The sequence below is a fragment of the Podarcis pityusensis genome, assembly GCF_964106645.2.
Source record: "Podarcis pityusensis genome assembly, chromosome: 5".
Taxonomy (NCBI): Eukaryota; Metazoa; Chordata; class Lepidosauria; order Squamata; family Lacertidae; genus Podarcis; species Podarcis pityusensis.
The window spans coordinates 18621669-18634962 of NC_138032.1; the positions used below are offsets into that span (position 1 = coordinate 18621669).

Genomic DNA, 13294 nt, shown 5'->3' on the forward strand with positions numbered 1-13294 from the left:
CAAGGGCTGGCAGCATGCATGTGGCCTGCTGGCAGCAGAGCTGTTGCCAGTTAGCCAATGGGAGAAGAGCAGGTGATGAGGAGGCAAAGGCTATGTGGAAGCACCAGATTGGCTTTGCTGATGAGGATGCATAACATCTACTTCCCTGCTACTTTCTTCCTTTATCTTCTGATAAGCTGCAGCTAATCTTCTGCTGTAACGTCAGGTTCATGCTCCTACCCCTCCTCAACGACCGCTCCTGCCACCTTCCTCTGGTCACACTTGTTAGCTAAGGTCCTTCTTAAATTATTGTGCACAGACCTGAACACAGTACCCTGGCTGAAGCCTGGTCACAGTAGAACAGAGCAATACCATGACCCTTCTCACAACACTACCATTCCGTTGATGCAAATCTGGAATTGCATTAGCTTTTTCAGGCACCCATATTGAACTGCTGTCTCGTGCTTCATTCCTGCTATACTCACTTACACATTGCATGCCTATTACAAAAACACCTGAACTTTCCTGGCTATATAATTGAAAGGCAACTAAACCTCAGTGTGCTGACCATGGTATTTCTCAGGGCACAGGTAAGTAAGCAGCAATATGCTCAGCAGGAGACGTCAGATTTTATTTTAGGCACAATTTGGTGTCAACTTTTGAATACAAAATTCATCCCGTTTTAGTTTGGAAGGAAGCAATTTTGGCTGGGTGGAGGAAATACTATTATTGTCTAAAATTATCACAGTTGATCATAAACTTGCTTTTCTGTATAGCCCTCCCTCATTAATAATATTGACCACATTAGGATTATTTTTAATGAAATGAAGCACAAGCTTAAAAGAACTTGTGCTGGACTTTCTGAACTGCAGTCTTACATTCTGGCTTTTAAAGCATTCTGCCACCAGGAGCATCATTTATTTCAATAGGGCTTGGTGCCAACATAAGTCCTGAGTGTGATGCCTCACCTGTAAGAAAAGATGCTGTAACCGGTTTGAAAATGCTGGCGTCGGATTTTGCCTCTGGCAATCTAGTACACAAAATGATGGAGTGTGGAGGTCATATTCAGACTATAGGAGGTTCCAGCCACCTTTGAAAACTTGTGCAAAAGTTCACTGAGGATGTCGAAAGTTGGGGGAACAGTTCTGTCTGCTTCTGTCTGCAGAATTTTATTACACATCTGCTTTTGAGCCTGAGAATAAAGCAAGGCCTACCAAACTGGATCTCTCTTACAAGGTGGCTGCAAAGCAAATAGACCACTCTGTGTAGCTTGGAGAAAGGATTAACATAAATATATATTTATTTAACTGGCTGCAGCTGATGAGAGTTCTTGCACTACAGCTCCCATAAGCCCAGCCAGCATGACCAATGGCCAGAGATGATGGGAGTTGTAGTCCATTAAGACTTGGAGGACACCATACTAGCTATCCCTGTTGCACATCAACCTATGCAAGAAGCCTCTTCTTTCCTTTCCTTAACATCTGCATTAAGCGAATGGGGAAGTCTTCTTGCACAAAACCTATGTATGGGCATTGCATTGGAAACGGCATTTTGGGGTGACATATCTCATCTACATTCCACTACTATTCCAAGGAGTCTCAGAAAAAATGTAGGGATTATTGCTGTTGTTACAATTTATTACTCGCCCTTCACTTATTATTTACAGAAATTAAGGTGGATCCTAAAAAATATACATCTCAAGTGTCAAAAGCCAGGGGATTGAGGTGCATCTTCAGCATTCACTGTATCATGAGAATGCCAGATGCACCTCTGTGGGGAAGCAGTTCCACGATTTAGGGGCTGCCACAGAGAATGCCCTCCCATGGGCCACTGCCACCTAGAACTTCTGAGGATACTAGCAAACCAATACAGTCTGTTGGGAAGGATGTGGTCTTTCAACCTGCATAATCCAGTTTCCAAATCTTGTATGCACAGATCAGATACCCTGCTATAGATTTTTGCCTTCCAGTGCACAGAAGGCAACAGGGTAACAATCCCATACTCACCCTCACACATTCGTCACATCTGAAGAAGTGTGCATGCACACGAAAGCTCATACCAATAATGAACTTAGCTGGTCTCTAAGGTGCTACTGGAAGGAATTTTTTGTTTGTTTGTTTCAACATTCATCACTGGATGCCTAAATAGGGTTTTGGTCAATGCTAGCACAGTTTGAGCTCATCTAGCAGTGGACAGATACATCAGCTCCAGTCTCGGTTTTTCAGCCTCTGCAAGAAAAATGACATGTCTTTTCATGTGCACCATCACTTAAAATATACATTTTTTTGTATACAGTTTCCCCTAATATGCAAGTTTGTACATTATTTTCACAACTCTATGCAATTTTTGTGTGCTTGTTCTCCCCTGAGAAGTTTTTGTTCTCACTTTTTGGTTTGAGAACTGGATCACAAAATTCAGGGAATTGAAGGTTTTGAAGGAATGTGGCATCTTGGCTTCTGTATCATTTTGTGAAGTGCAAATTAGGTGGGTTGACACTAAAACGCAAAGCAAACCATTTTCTCCCCCATCCCCTAACTCACAAATGCATGTAAGTCATATTATTGCATCATGGACCAAAATGAACTGCTTTAACCAGACATATGATACGTTTGTCAGAGACATTTGGTTAGAAGAATCTTTAAGAATGTTGTGAATGCTCCTGGCCAATGTGCTGTGAAGACTGTTGAGGTATATAAAAATCTTGGCGGATGACAAATTGCCCAAACTTGGAGATGTACTTGGAGATTCATTTTACGTGCAATGCAAGGAAAGGCAGAAGTTCATAGATAATATTTTTTAACAATAAGGTGGAAACCAAAATCCCTCCCAGGTAATCAGGTAACACTGCCGTGTGGTAACATGATAAATGAGATCGGAAAGGAAAGCTATCCTTCTGAAGCGGCAGTCCTACGAAAGATTAGATTTGAACACTTGAGACAGGAAATGGCAAATGACTGTGAATGAAAAAGGATGAGGAAGAACTAAGTAAATGAATGGAGAGAAATGGGAATTGGGAAGAAAGGAAGAAATAAACTGCGCCGAACTTAACTGGGCTCAAAGTTAAGAGAATCACACAGGTAGACGATTAGCTGTCTAAAATATCAGAAGAAAAATGGATTGCTTCCATTTACCACAGTACAGCACATGCAGCTCAGGCTTTTGACTAAATGTAGGTTAAATTATCTGCAGCTGATGGAGGTGAAGGGGCATTATAGGGCTCAAAATGGGATGAGTAGCTCTTGGCCCAGCTAGCATTGAGGACGTGGTTCATTTCTTAACAAAATATCTCTTGTACTTAGATCTCAGGACTCGTTCTGTGGAGCCCCTAATAGTTGGATTTAGTCCTGACTTCCCTTCAGATAAAACACTGTTTCTTTTGGTGGGAGCAGGTTATTAAGCAACATATAGAACGGCTATGGAGAAGCAAATATTGTCAACTACATATGTGATTGCAAATTGTTTTGAACCATTTTTAATTTTGTGTTTTGATTGCTGCAACCCACCCTGGGACCTTAAGGATGAAGGGTGGGTAATTAATAATAATTGTAACAGGACACAAGTACAGCAGGATGTCTGCTGCAAACCTTCTCCTCCAGTGTATGGAAGGCAATAGGATCAGGCAATGGGGATACAATGGAGAGGGCAGAGACAGGGCTGACAAATGGTCCTTGCATTACTTTGGCAACACATTGCTACACCGCTGTAGCTTCACTTGTGGGAATTTTTTTTAAATAGGGCCCAGGCTGTTATGTTGGGTTTAGTGTGTTTCTTGCTTTGTTTTGCATAGCACAGGATATATTTTTTGTAAAAATACTTAACAACTTCAATTGTCATTTGCTTTCATTCATTCCTATCTCTTTCCCCAATGTTGCACTTGCACAAAAACTTTTGCACTTTTCTTCTTCTCTCTCTCTCTCTTTGCAGTTTCTTACTGGGAGAGAACTAGCTTGAAAAATTAATGCTCTCCTTTCTTGCTTGCTCTTTTGAGCTACAGAGGAAACAAAGTCATCTTTTTTATTATTTACTGCTACCTTTAATTTTTGATGATCGCCCAAATAAAACTTGTTGCATAAAAGTAGCAGGATTTCATTATGTAATGAGAAAGTTAATAAGTGAGCTCGTCGTGAGCATGCCAGAGCCACATAAAAACACACTAACACACTTGGTCTTGTAAAATGAATCCTGTGCCTCTGCTGCAACCTTGCTTGTCAAGTAAATTACTGAAGCAGTAAATGCAAATTAACACAGATTATATGATAAACCGCAACAGAGAAAAATCTTGATTTCCAACGTTCCCCCCCCCCTTTTTTTTTACAAGCACTAAGGACATGAACATAATTAGAATGTTGGACTAGGATTCTGGAGACCTGGATTGACATCCCCACTCAGCCATAAAGCTCACCAAGGCCACATTCACACCATACATTTAAAGAAATGGGATACCCCTTTAAACAGTCATGGCTCTTTGCAAATAATTCTGGAAGCTGCAGTTCTTTGAAGGTGCTGAGAGTTAGGAGACACCTCCCCATTCCCCTCCCAGGGCTCAAATTCCTAGAGCTCTCCGGGAAGTGTTGGCATGCAACAAGGAAACAGGGGCAATTGGTGGGCCCCCAGCTGGTTCCAGCCCACCGGCCGGTGTGTCAGGCAATCTCCAGTCCTTGATGCAGCTTCTGCGACCCGAGTTTCAGAAGCTAGGGCACGCTACTCAGCAGAATAAACGCTACGCAACAGAAGTAGCAGGAGAAGTTGTGTGAGCATATTTACAAGCAGTTTATTCGGCATAGGTAAAGGTAAAGGGACCGCTGACCATTAGGTCCAAACGTGACCGACTCTGGGGTTGCGACGCTCATCTCGCTTTATCGGCCGAGAGAGCCGGCGTACAGCTTCCAGGTCATGTGGCCAGCATGACTAAGCCGCTTTTGGTGAACCAGAGCAGCACACGGAAACGCCGTTTACCTTCCCACCGGAGGGGTACCTATTTATCTACTTGCACTCTGACTTGCTTTTGAACTGCTAGGTTGGCAGGAGCTGGGACCGAGCAACGGGAGCTCACCCCGTTGCGGGGATTCGAACTGCCGACCTTCTGATTGGCAAGTCCTAGGCTCAGTGGTTTAACCCACAGCGCCACCCGTGTCCCTTATTTGGCATACATCAGGACAAAAGGAAACATGTCTGATCTCCTTCGTGTCCAAAGCAAGCAGCACAAAGCAAAAGCTATACACAAACAGAAGTTCCCAGCAAGCTGTGCTGGAGTGTAAACAGACACGTGACATACAACAATTCCACATGTCTGTTCTTAAGGTGGAATGGAATATCCCAACAGGAAGATGGATTGAGATCATTAAAGCCCTCTTAGGAAGTGTCCAAGGAAGAGAATCCCAGGGAAGGTCCTGGAGGGAGGGATTTCTCTCATCTCATCCCCTCCCACCCCTACTAGTCACCACAATGTGAGGCACAGGCTCTGACTCCATCTCTGGATGTGTGAGAGGATGGTCTGGCTATTGCCTATTGTCCCACCACTTCCGGAAATGTCAGAAATCATGTCTAGTATCACTTTTCTTTGTGGGTAGTATGATGTGCTATCCAGCCAGCCTGTCTGCCTCTGAGGAGGCATTAACACCTCCTTCATCACCCAGGTATTGAACAACAACACAGATGTGTACAGATGGGGCCAGTGCAGCCATCTTGTGGAAGTGTTAGTTTGCTTACTCTGTCCTAAGGATGAGAGCTGCTTGCTGTTGTCTGACCCTTTCCCTCATATTGGGGTTATAGGGGTCATTTTGCTGCAGGATCAACAGATCTGTTTGTCTAGCCATGTGTAGCACCTGCTGAGCCTTTGAACTGCGTTTTGCCTATGTATCACACAGATCAAAGCATTAAAGATTTGGGTAGAAACTGTGACCAGAATTCTTTTTTTTTTTTTGCATATAGATATTTATTAATTTTTCACGAGAAAAAAACAACAACAAAATACGAATAGAAAAAAAAGAAAAAAAAAGAAAAAATATACACATTAAAGGAATTTTCACTTAAAGTTTTACATTGTTGCCTCTTTGTGGACTTCCTTCAGCTCGTCCGTAAATCTTTCGTAATAAAAATTAAAGTTGCACATTTCCTAGTTTGTATTGTCATTATACATTTCTCCTCTCCTTTTTTCTTTAAACAATAACTCTTAATCTTTCACAGTGCTTCTCTAAATCCCCTTAGCGTTATTTGTCCTTTACTAATATGTTCCAGATAATCTACATATTTTCCCCATTCCTTGATAAACTTTTGGTCTCTTAGATGTCTAATCTTCCCCGTCAATCTGTCCAAATCCGCGTAGTCTAATAACTTTAGTCTCCACTCCTCCGTCGTAGGCATTTCCTGTTTTTTCCACTTCTGGGCCAGAATTATCCTTGCTGCTGTGACTGCATAGTATACAAATTTATGGTCTTTCTTTTTTATTTCGTCCCCTAATATCCCTAACAGAAAGATTTCAGGTTTTTTGGTAAACGTATACTTTAACACCTTTTTTAACTCAATGTATATTTTTTCCCAAAATTCTCTCACTCTCCCACACTCCCACCACATGTGGTAAAAGGAGCCCTCCTTCTCTTCACATTTCCAACATTTACTGCCTACTTTGTACATTTTCGATAGCTTCACAGGTGTTATGTACCACCTGTAAAACATCTTCATGACATTCTCTTTTACCGTTATACACGCCGTAAAATCCAGACCCTCCTTCCATAGTTTCTGTCAGGAAAAAGCAGCAAGGCAAAAGCCAGCTCCAGATGGCTGGAATGCAAAACAGGATGTTGTGGTTTTGCAGATGTACTGTTGGAGAAAAGGTGGAGCCTATTCTCTGTACTGAGCACCGGATGTTAGCTCAGAGTGTCATCTGACCTGTGCTGGAAGTACAGGGGAGGAGTGTGTGACTCTTCTGATGGAGACTGAAGGGTGCAGATGCATTTCTATGTACTGTTGAGTGACAGGAATAAAACATGTAGAAAGGACTCCTGTCTGTCTCTTCTTCCCCTCCCTGGGAAGGAATGCAGGGAGGGAGGAAGGAGGAGGGTGTGTCCTGCTCACGTTTGAGGAGGATCGCCGGTTTGTTTACCTAGCCTGCCGGAGGTCGCAGACGGACGGTAAACACACAGTATCTCGCTCAATTGCCTCGGGGGAGGCCAGGTACCTCTGCCTGTGGGCTGAAGATACTGACATATGGCAGCCTTCGGATGGTTGCGATTCATCGGACATCTGCATCAGAGGCTGGTGGATTGTCCTCCTCTGCTCCAAGGAGGAAGAGAAGCGTCTGAGAACATCCAGAGGCTCCACAGACAGCTGGTGGAAAGAAGAGGTGTTTTCCAAGCAACGGAGCTCAAGGTATGCTGCATTTCGGGCTAAAAGTGTGAACGCAGGAAGATTAATTCCCTGGTTCACGGAGCTGCGTTTCAAAGAAAACAAAAGCTCCGGGAGAAGAGGCCTGCATTCCACAAATTCTTGTGGTTGATAAGAAGTCCTATTGAAATGCATTGTTGCTAGGTAACGGAAAGTTGGAACGTTACTGGCAAAGGGGCTGGACTGTGATTATGAAGCTTGAGAAAAGCGAAACAAAACCAGAGAATGTTTTGGCTACAAAGTTTACGTGCCCTTGGAAGGGACTTTCATAGCAGCCAGAGTTTAGCTGCCAGGTGCAAAAGGGCGTAAACAACTTGCAGTTTTGCCTGCCTGAGAAAGGAAAAAACAACTGTTGGATTTTACAGTTTGTTTGACAGTGTGAGCTGGAGGCTTGGCTTCAAGATGGATGCCAAGAAAGGGGGAGACTTGCCTAACTCATCTCCCCTGACCAGAGACAGTTATTCATCAGGGTCTGGATGGATAACTACCCCAGAAGGGGTAAGCCAAGATGATGCTGGCCAAGTTCCTAAGAGCTCAACGAAAGCTGAGGAGAGCTTTGACCCCAGAGGGGAGAGTGCAGGAACTGTGGCTGTTGGAACTGTTGGTGTTCCTGAACAAGGTGCAATGGGTGTTGCTGACAGGGGGAGGGAAGAACAGAGTTCAAATCTCCCCACTGATGATGCTACTGGGAAGCATGGAGTAGCATTGAGTGCTGTCCGATGCTACAATTGTGGACAGACTGGGCATCTACAGCGAAACTGTAAGAAGCCGCGCCAGTCAAGAGGAGCAAAGAGCAGCTCTACGAAGCCTGAGGCGTCAGGCAAAAGCCGTACCAAGTGCCAGGTGAAACCTGCAAAGGCTATGATGGCGAAAGGAACCACGCCAGATGTTGGGAACTCGTTCATAATTGACACGGGCGCCACGGTTCATATGTGCCCGCACAGACAACTATTTTCGACGTTGAGGAAGCAAAGCTTCACTGTGAAACAGCCCAACGGTCAAGAGCTGGAAGCAACCGGAATTGGGACTGTGTATCTTGAGAGTCTGAACTTGACTATAAGTGATGTTTACCTGGTTCCAGAACTGAGATTTAATCTGCTGAGCGTGTCGCAGATTGCAAAGAAAGGACTGAAACTGACCTATGATGCTAAAAGCTGCAAGATCTACAAAGATGGAGAACTGTTTCTTACTGCCAGAGAGAAAGATGGACTGTATTTGTTGACTTTTGATCAAAGTGATTACATGAAATGTAATTCTTCTGTTTCTAACGAAATCTCTCTCGCAGGTGTGACCAGTGTGAGCACCAGGAAGGTGACCAAGACCAAGAAGGTCGACAGGGCATTTCAGCGGGTGTATGCTGATGTGATTGGTCCTCTAGAACCATCTAGAGGCGGTGCACGATTTTACCTTGTGTGTGTGGATTGTTTCACTAATTATTCTTGGGTTTATATGATGGAGAAACCGCAAGAAACTTTAGAAAAGTTTCAGGAGTTTTGTGACAAGGTTAAAAGTATGCATGATGCTAACATTGATTGTCTTTTCACAGATGAGAAGCAAGTTTTTCTGTTACAGAAGTTTCAGAAGTTCCTGGATGGAAAAGGGATAGACCACAAAGTGGCAGTTTCGCAAGAAGCGTGGAACAGGAGGGTCTGTGTGAGAGTGAACAAAGAATTGCAAAAGGGGATGAATGCGCAATTGCTGAGTTCACATTTGCCACATGAATATTGGGCCGAATCGCTAGCGTCCTATCTTCATGTGTGGTTGAGAAAGGTCTCAACAGAGTTGGGATGTTCTCCTTTTGAGAAGCTGTTCAATAGAAAACCTTCTGTTGCCTATTTTAAGGTTTTCGGGTCTCATGTGAGAACAGAAGCTCCAGGTGGAGTAAAGAATGCCAGAGGCATTTTTGTGGGTTATGAAAAAGGTCTCTACAGAGTAATTTTGTCTGAATCTGGTCAGGTGATTCTCACAAAGTTTCTAGAGAGTGCTCCAGAGCAAGAGCGGGTAGTACAGACATTTCCCACAGGAAACGATTCAGATGATGATGATGATTTTTCTGATGTCACAGATTACAGTGGTACTGATGATGATGACAGTGAGAACTCAGAGAGTTCAGTTGTAACGGTCATTGAGAGAAAATCTCACACAATGGATAGACCTTCACAGGTGAAGGAAAAACCACTGATTGCTACTGGTTCTCAACAGAGTCCAAAGGTTGAACCAGTGAGCACAGAGGATCAGAACCTCAAACGCAGGTCTGGGAGAGTCACAAAGGGTGTACCACCAAAGAGGTACTCAAAAGAGTTTGCTAACTTAGCTGTTGCATGTGTTGCTATTGTTAACAACTCAAAGCAGGTTGAAGCAGTGTCTAAGTCAGAGACAAAGACACAACAGAGAGTAGCTAGCCAAGGTAATGCAGAAGCACTCATTCCTTGGAAGCCAGACAACCAGAGAGGTACACTGGTGAAACCAGTGGTGGGAAGGTCCAAGGGTGGAACTGAAACAACAGGGGACTGTTATATGTATAACAACTGTTTGTTCTCTTCTCTGGATCATGTTTTGCCAATTGATGCTTTTGGGGGAGGATGTCAGGAAAAAGCAGCAAGGCAAAAGCCAGCTCCAGATGGCTGGAATGCAAAACAGGATGTTGTGGTTTTGCAGATGTACTGTTGGAGAAAAGGTGGAGCCTATTCTCTGTACTGAGCACCGGATGTTAGCTCAGAGTGTCATCTGACCTGTGCTGGAAGTACAGGGGAGGAGTGTGTGACTCTTCTGATGGAGACTGAAGGGTGCAGATGCATTTCTATGTACTGTTGAGTGACAGGAATAAAACATGTAGAAAGGACTCCTGTCTGTCTCTTCTTCCCCTCCCTGGGAAGGAATGCAGGGAGGGAGGAAGGAGGAGGGTGTGTCCTGCTCACGTTTGAGGAGGATCGCCGGTTTGTTTACCTAGCCTGCCGGAGGTCGCAGACGGACGGTAAACACACAGTATCTCGCTCAATTGCCTCGGGGGAGGCCAGGTACCTCTGCCTGTGGGCTGAAGATACTGACAGTTTCTCCCAATCCTCAAATTGTATGGTATGACCCACATCTCTAGCCCATCGAATCATTACTGTTTTAACTTCCTCATCTCCCAAGTTCCAATCTAAGAGCATCTTATACATTTTAGATATTATTTTCACATCATTGTTTATAATTTCCGTCTGGGATTTTGAATCTTTATCTGCGTACCCTCTATCTTTTATCTCTTTTCTAAACATTTCATTAACTTGGAAGTGATGTAGCCAATCATACACATACTCCTTAACTTGCTCGTATGGCTTCAATTTCCATTTCCCATCTTCTTTAGTTAACAGTTGTCCATATGTTGCCCAGTTACTTCTCATGTTAATTTTTTTCACACTTATCACTTCAAGGGGTGAGAGCCAGTGCGGAACTTTAGGTTCTAATATATTTTTGTACCTTTCCCATGTTTCAATAAGTGGACCTCTAAAAATATGATTTTCGAATCCCTTATGTACTTTCCTTTTCTCACACCATAGGTAGGCATGCCAGCCAAACCTATTGTCGAAGCCCTCTAAATCGAGTAGCTCCTTATTTACTAGTTTTACCCAGTCTTTTATCCAACAAAGACATGATGCCTCGTAGTATAATCTCAGATCTGGCAGAGCAAATCCTCCCCTTTCCTTTCTATCTGTTAAGAGTTTAAATTGTATCCGAGGTTTTTTGCCCTGCCAGATGAATCTTGAAAGCACTCTTTGCCATTCTTTAAACATTCGGCTCCCCTTAATTATAGGTATGGTCTGGAATAAGAACAGTACCCTCGGTAAAACATTCATCTTGATAGTATTAATCCTTCCCCAAAAAGACAATCTCAATCCTCCCCATATTTCCAGGTCCTTTCTTATTTCTCTCCACACCGACTCATAGTTATTTTTAAACAGATCTATATTTTTAGGTGTTAACCAGATCCTGAGATATTTTACTTTCCTAACCACCTCTATTTGTGACTGATGTTGAATTATTTCTATTACACTTTGGTCCATGTTTTTGACTATCATCTTCGTTTTCCTCTTATTTAATTTAAAGCCTGCCATTTCCCCGAATTGATCCATTTCCTTTAAGATTTCTTCTATTGTAGTTGTTGGGTCCTCAGTCATTATTACTAGGTCGTCTGCAAAAGCTTTGATCTTGTAGGCATTTTGTCCGATTGTCACTCCTTTAATCTTATCATTTCGCCTAATCGAATTTAGAAGTACTTCTAGCACCATTATGAATAGTAGCGGGGAGAGTGGACACCCCTGTCTTGTACCTTTCTGTATCTTTATTTCTTCTGTCACAACGTTGTTTATAATCAGTTTAGCTTTTTGCTCCGTGTATATTGCTCTTACCCCGTTAAAAAAATCTTTGCCCACTTCCATATGTTCTAGATTTTTCAACATGAAGTCCCATACCACGTTATCAAACGCTTTTTCTGCGTCCACAAACATCATTATTGCCTGCTTGTCAATCCTGGCAGATAGAAATTCTAACATATTAATTATATGTCTTATGTTGTCCTTCATATGCCTGCCTGGAAGAAAACCAGCCTGATCTTTGTGGATAATTTCTACTAGTAGGGACTTCAATCTTCTCGCCAGAATTCCTGCAAAGATTTTGTAGTCCGTATTCAACAGCGAGATTGGTCTATAATTTTTGACTTGAGTTAGATCTGCATCTTGTTTGGGGATAAAGGTAATAAATGCCTCCTTCCAAGTCTCCGGGATTTCACCTTTTCTTAATATATTATTCATGATCTCCTTTAAGGGATTCAGCAGAATAGATTTCATCTCTTTATAATAACCCGCTGTGAATCCATCCGGTCCCGGAGCCTTCCCTCTCTTTAAATCTTTGATTACATCCTCTATCTCCTCTATTTCAATTGGCATGTTCAGTCGTTGTTTCTTATCTATTGGGATTTTTTGCACCATCTTATCTTTCAGAAACCTCTCTATCTTCCTTAAATTATTTCTGTCTTTGTTTTTGTAAAGGCTTCTATAATAATCCAAAAACTCCTTCCTGATTCCTTTTGGATCTGTTACTTCTTCTCCCTCTACTATAATTCTGTTTATTGTGCCTTGTTCTTTCCTTTTTTTTATTTGCCATGCAAGCCATTTGCCAGATTTGTTTGAAAACTCAAAATTCTTTTGTCTTAATTTTTTTATATTCCACTCTACTTCTCTATTTATTATTATGGCAAATTGGGCTTGCAGAATTTTAATATTTTCTTTTGTTTTCTGACAATTAGGTTTCCTGATTAATTTTTGTTCATTGTCCATTATCTGCCTTAAAAATTTTTCCTTTCCTTTCTCTCTATTCTTATTTTTAATCGCATTCTGCTGAATAAAGAATCCTCTTATTACAGCTTTGCTTGCGTCCCAGACTACATTGATATTTGTGCCTTTATCACAATTATCCACAAAATAGTCTCTTAACTTCTTTTGTGCATTTTCTACAATTTCCTGATCATTTAGAAGATATTCCTTTAGTCTCCATCTGAAGGTTCTTCTCTCGAAACTCTCCAGTTCGCATTCTATCGGACTGTGATCAGAAATTACTCTCGGTCTTATTTCTACTTGTTTGACTCTAGGGCACAATTCACTCGAAATCCAAACCTGATCTATCCGTGACATCGACTGATGTGGTTCAGAGTGGAAGGTAAACTGTTTATCCAATGGATGTCTGAGACGCCAAATGTCTATCAGATTGCAATTTTTAACCATTGAGAAAAAGGATTTTGGTAGTTTCCCTTCTTTACTTATTCCTTCCCTAAGTTTATCCGCTTCTAAGGAAACCACACCGTTCATGTCACCCATTAAAATGATTTTCTGATCCATATATTCTACTAATTTCCCTTCTAGATTTTTGAAGAAATCGGTCTTATTACCATTTGGCG

The 13294-nt window shown here is 42.3% G+C and overlaps 1 protein-coding gene across 1 annotated transcript in view; it reads left to right on the forward strand.

Annotated features, from left to right (window-relative positions):
• The window catches only part of LOC308477634 (uncharacterized protein), a gene marked incomplete at both ends in the record, with an annotated part of 172044 nt that overhangs the window by 52351 nt on the left and 106399 nt on the right, over positions 1-13294 (forward strand). The window contains one exon of the mRNA XM_081006365.1: positions 8648-9363. Within this exon, the coding sequence (XP_080862491.1) occupies positions 8648-9363 (716 nt within the window). The remainder of the gene's footprint in view (positions 1-8647; positions 9364-13294) is intronic.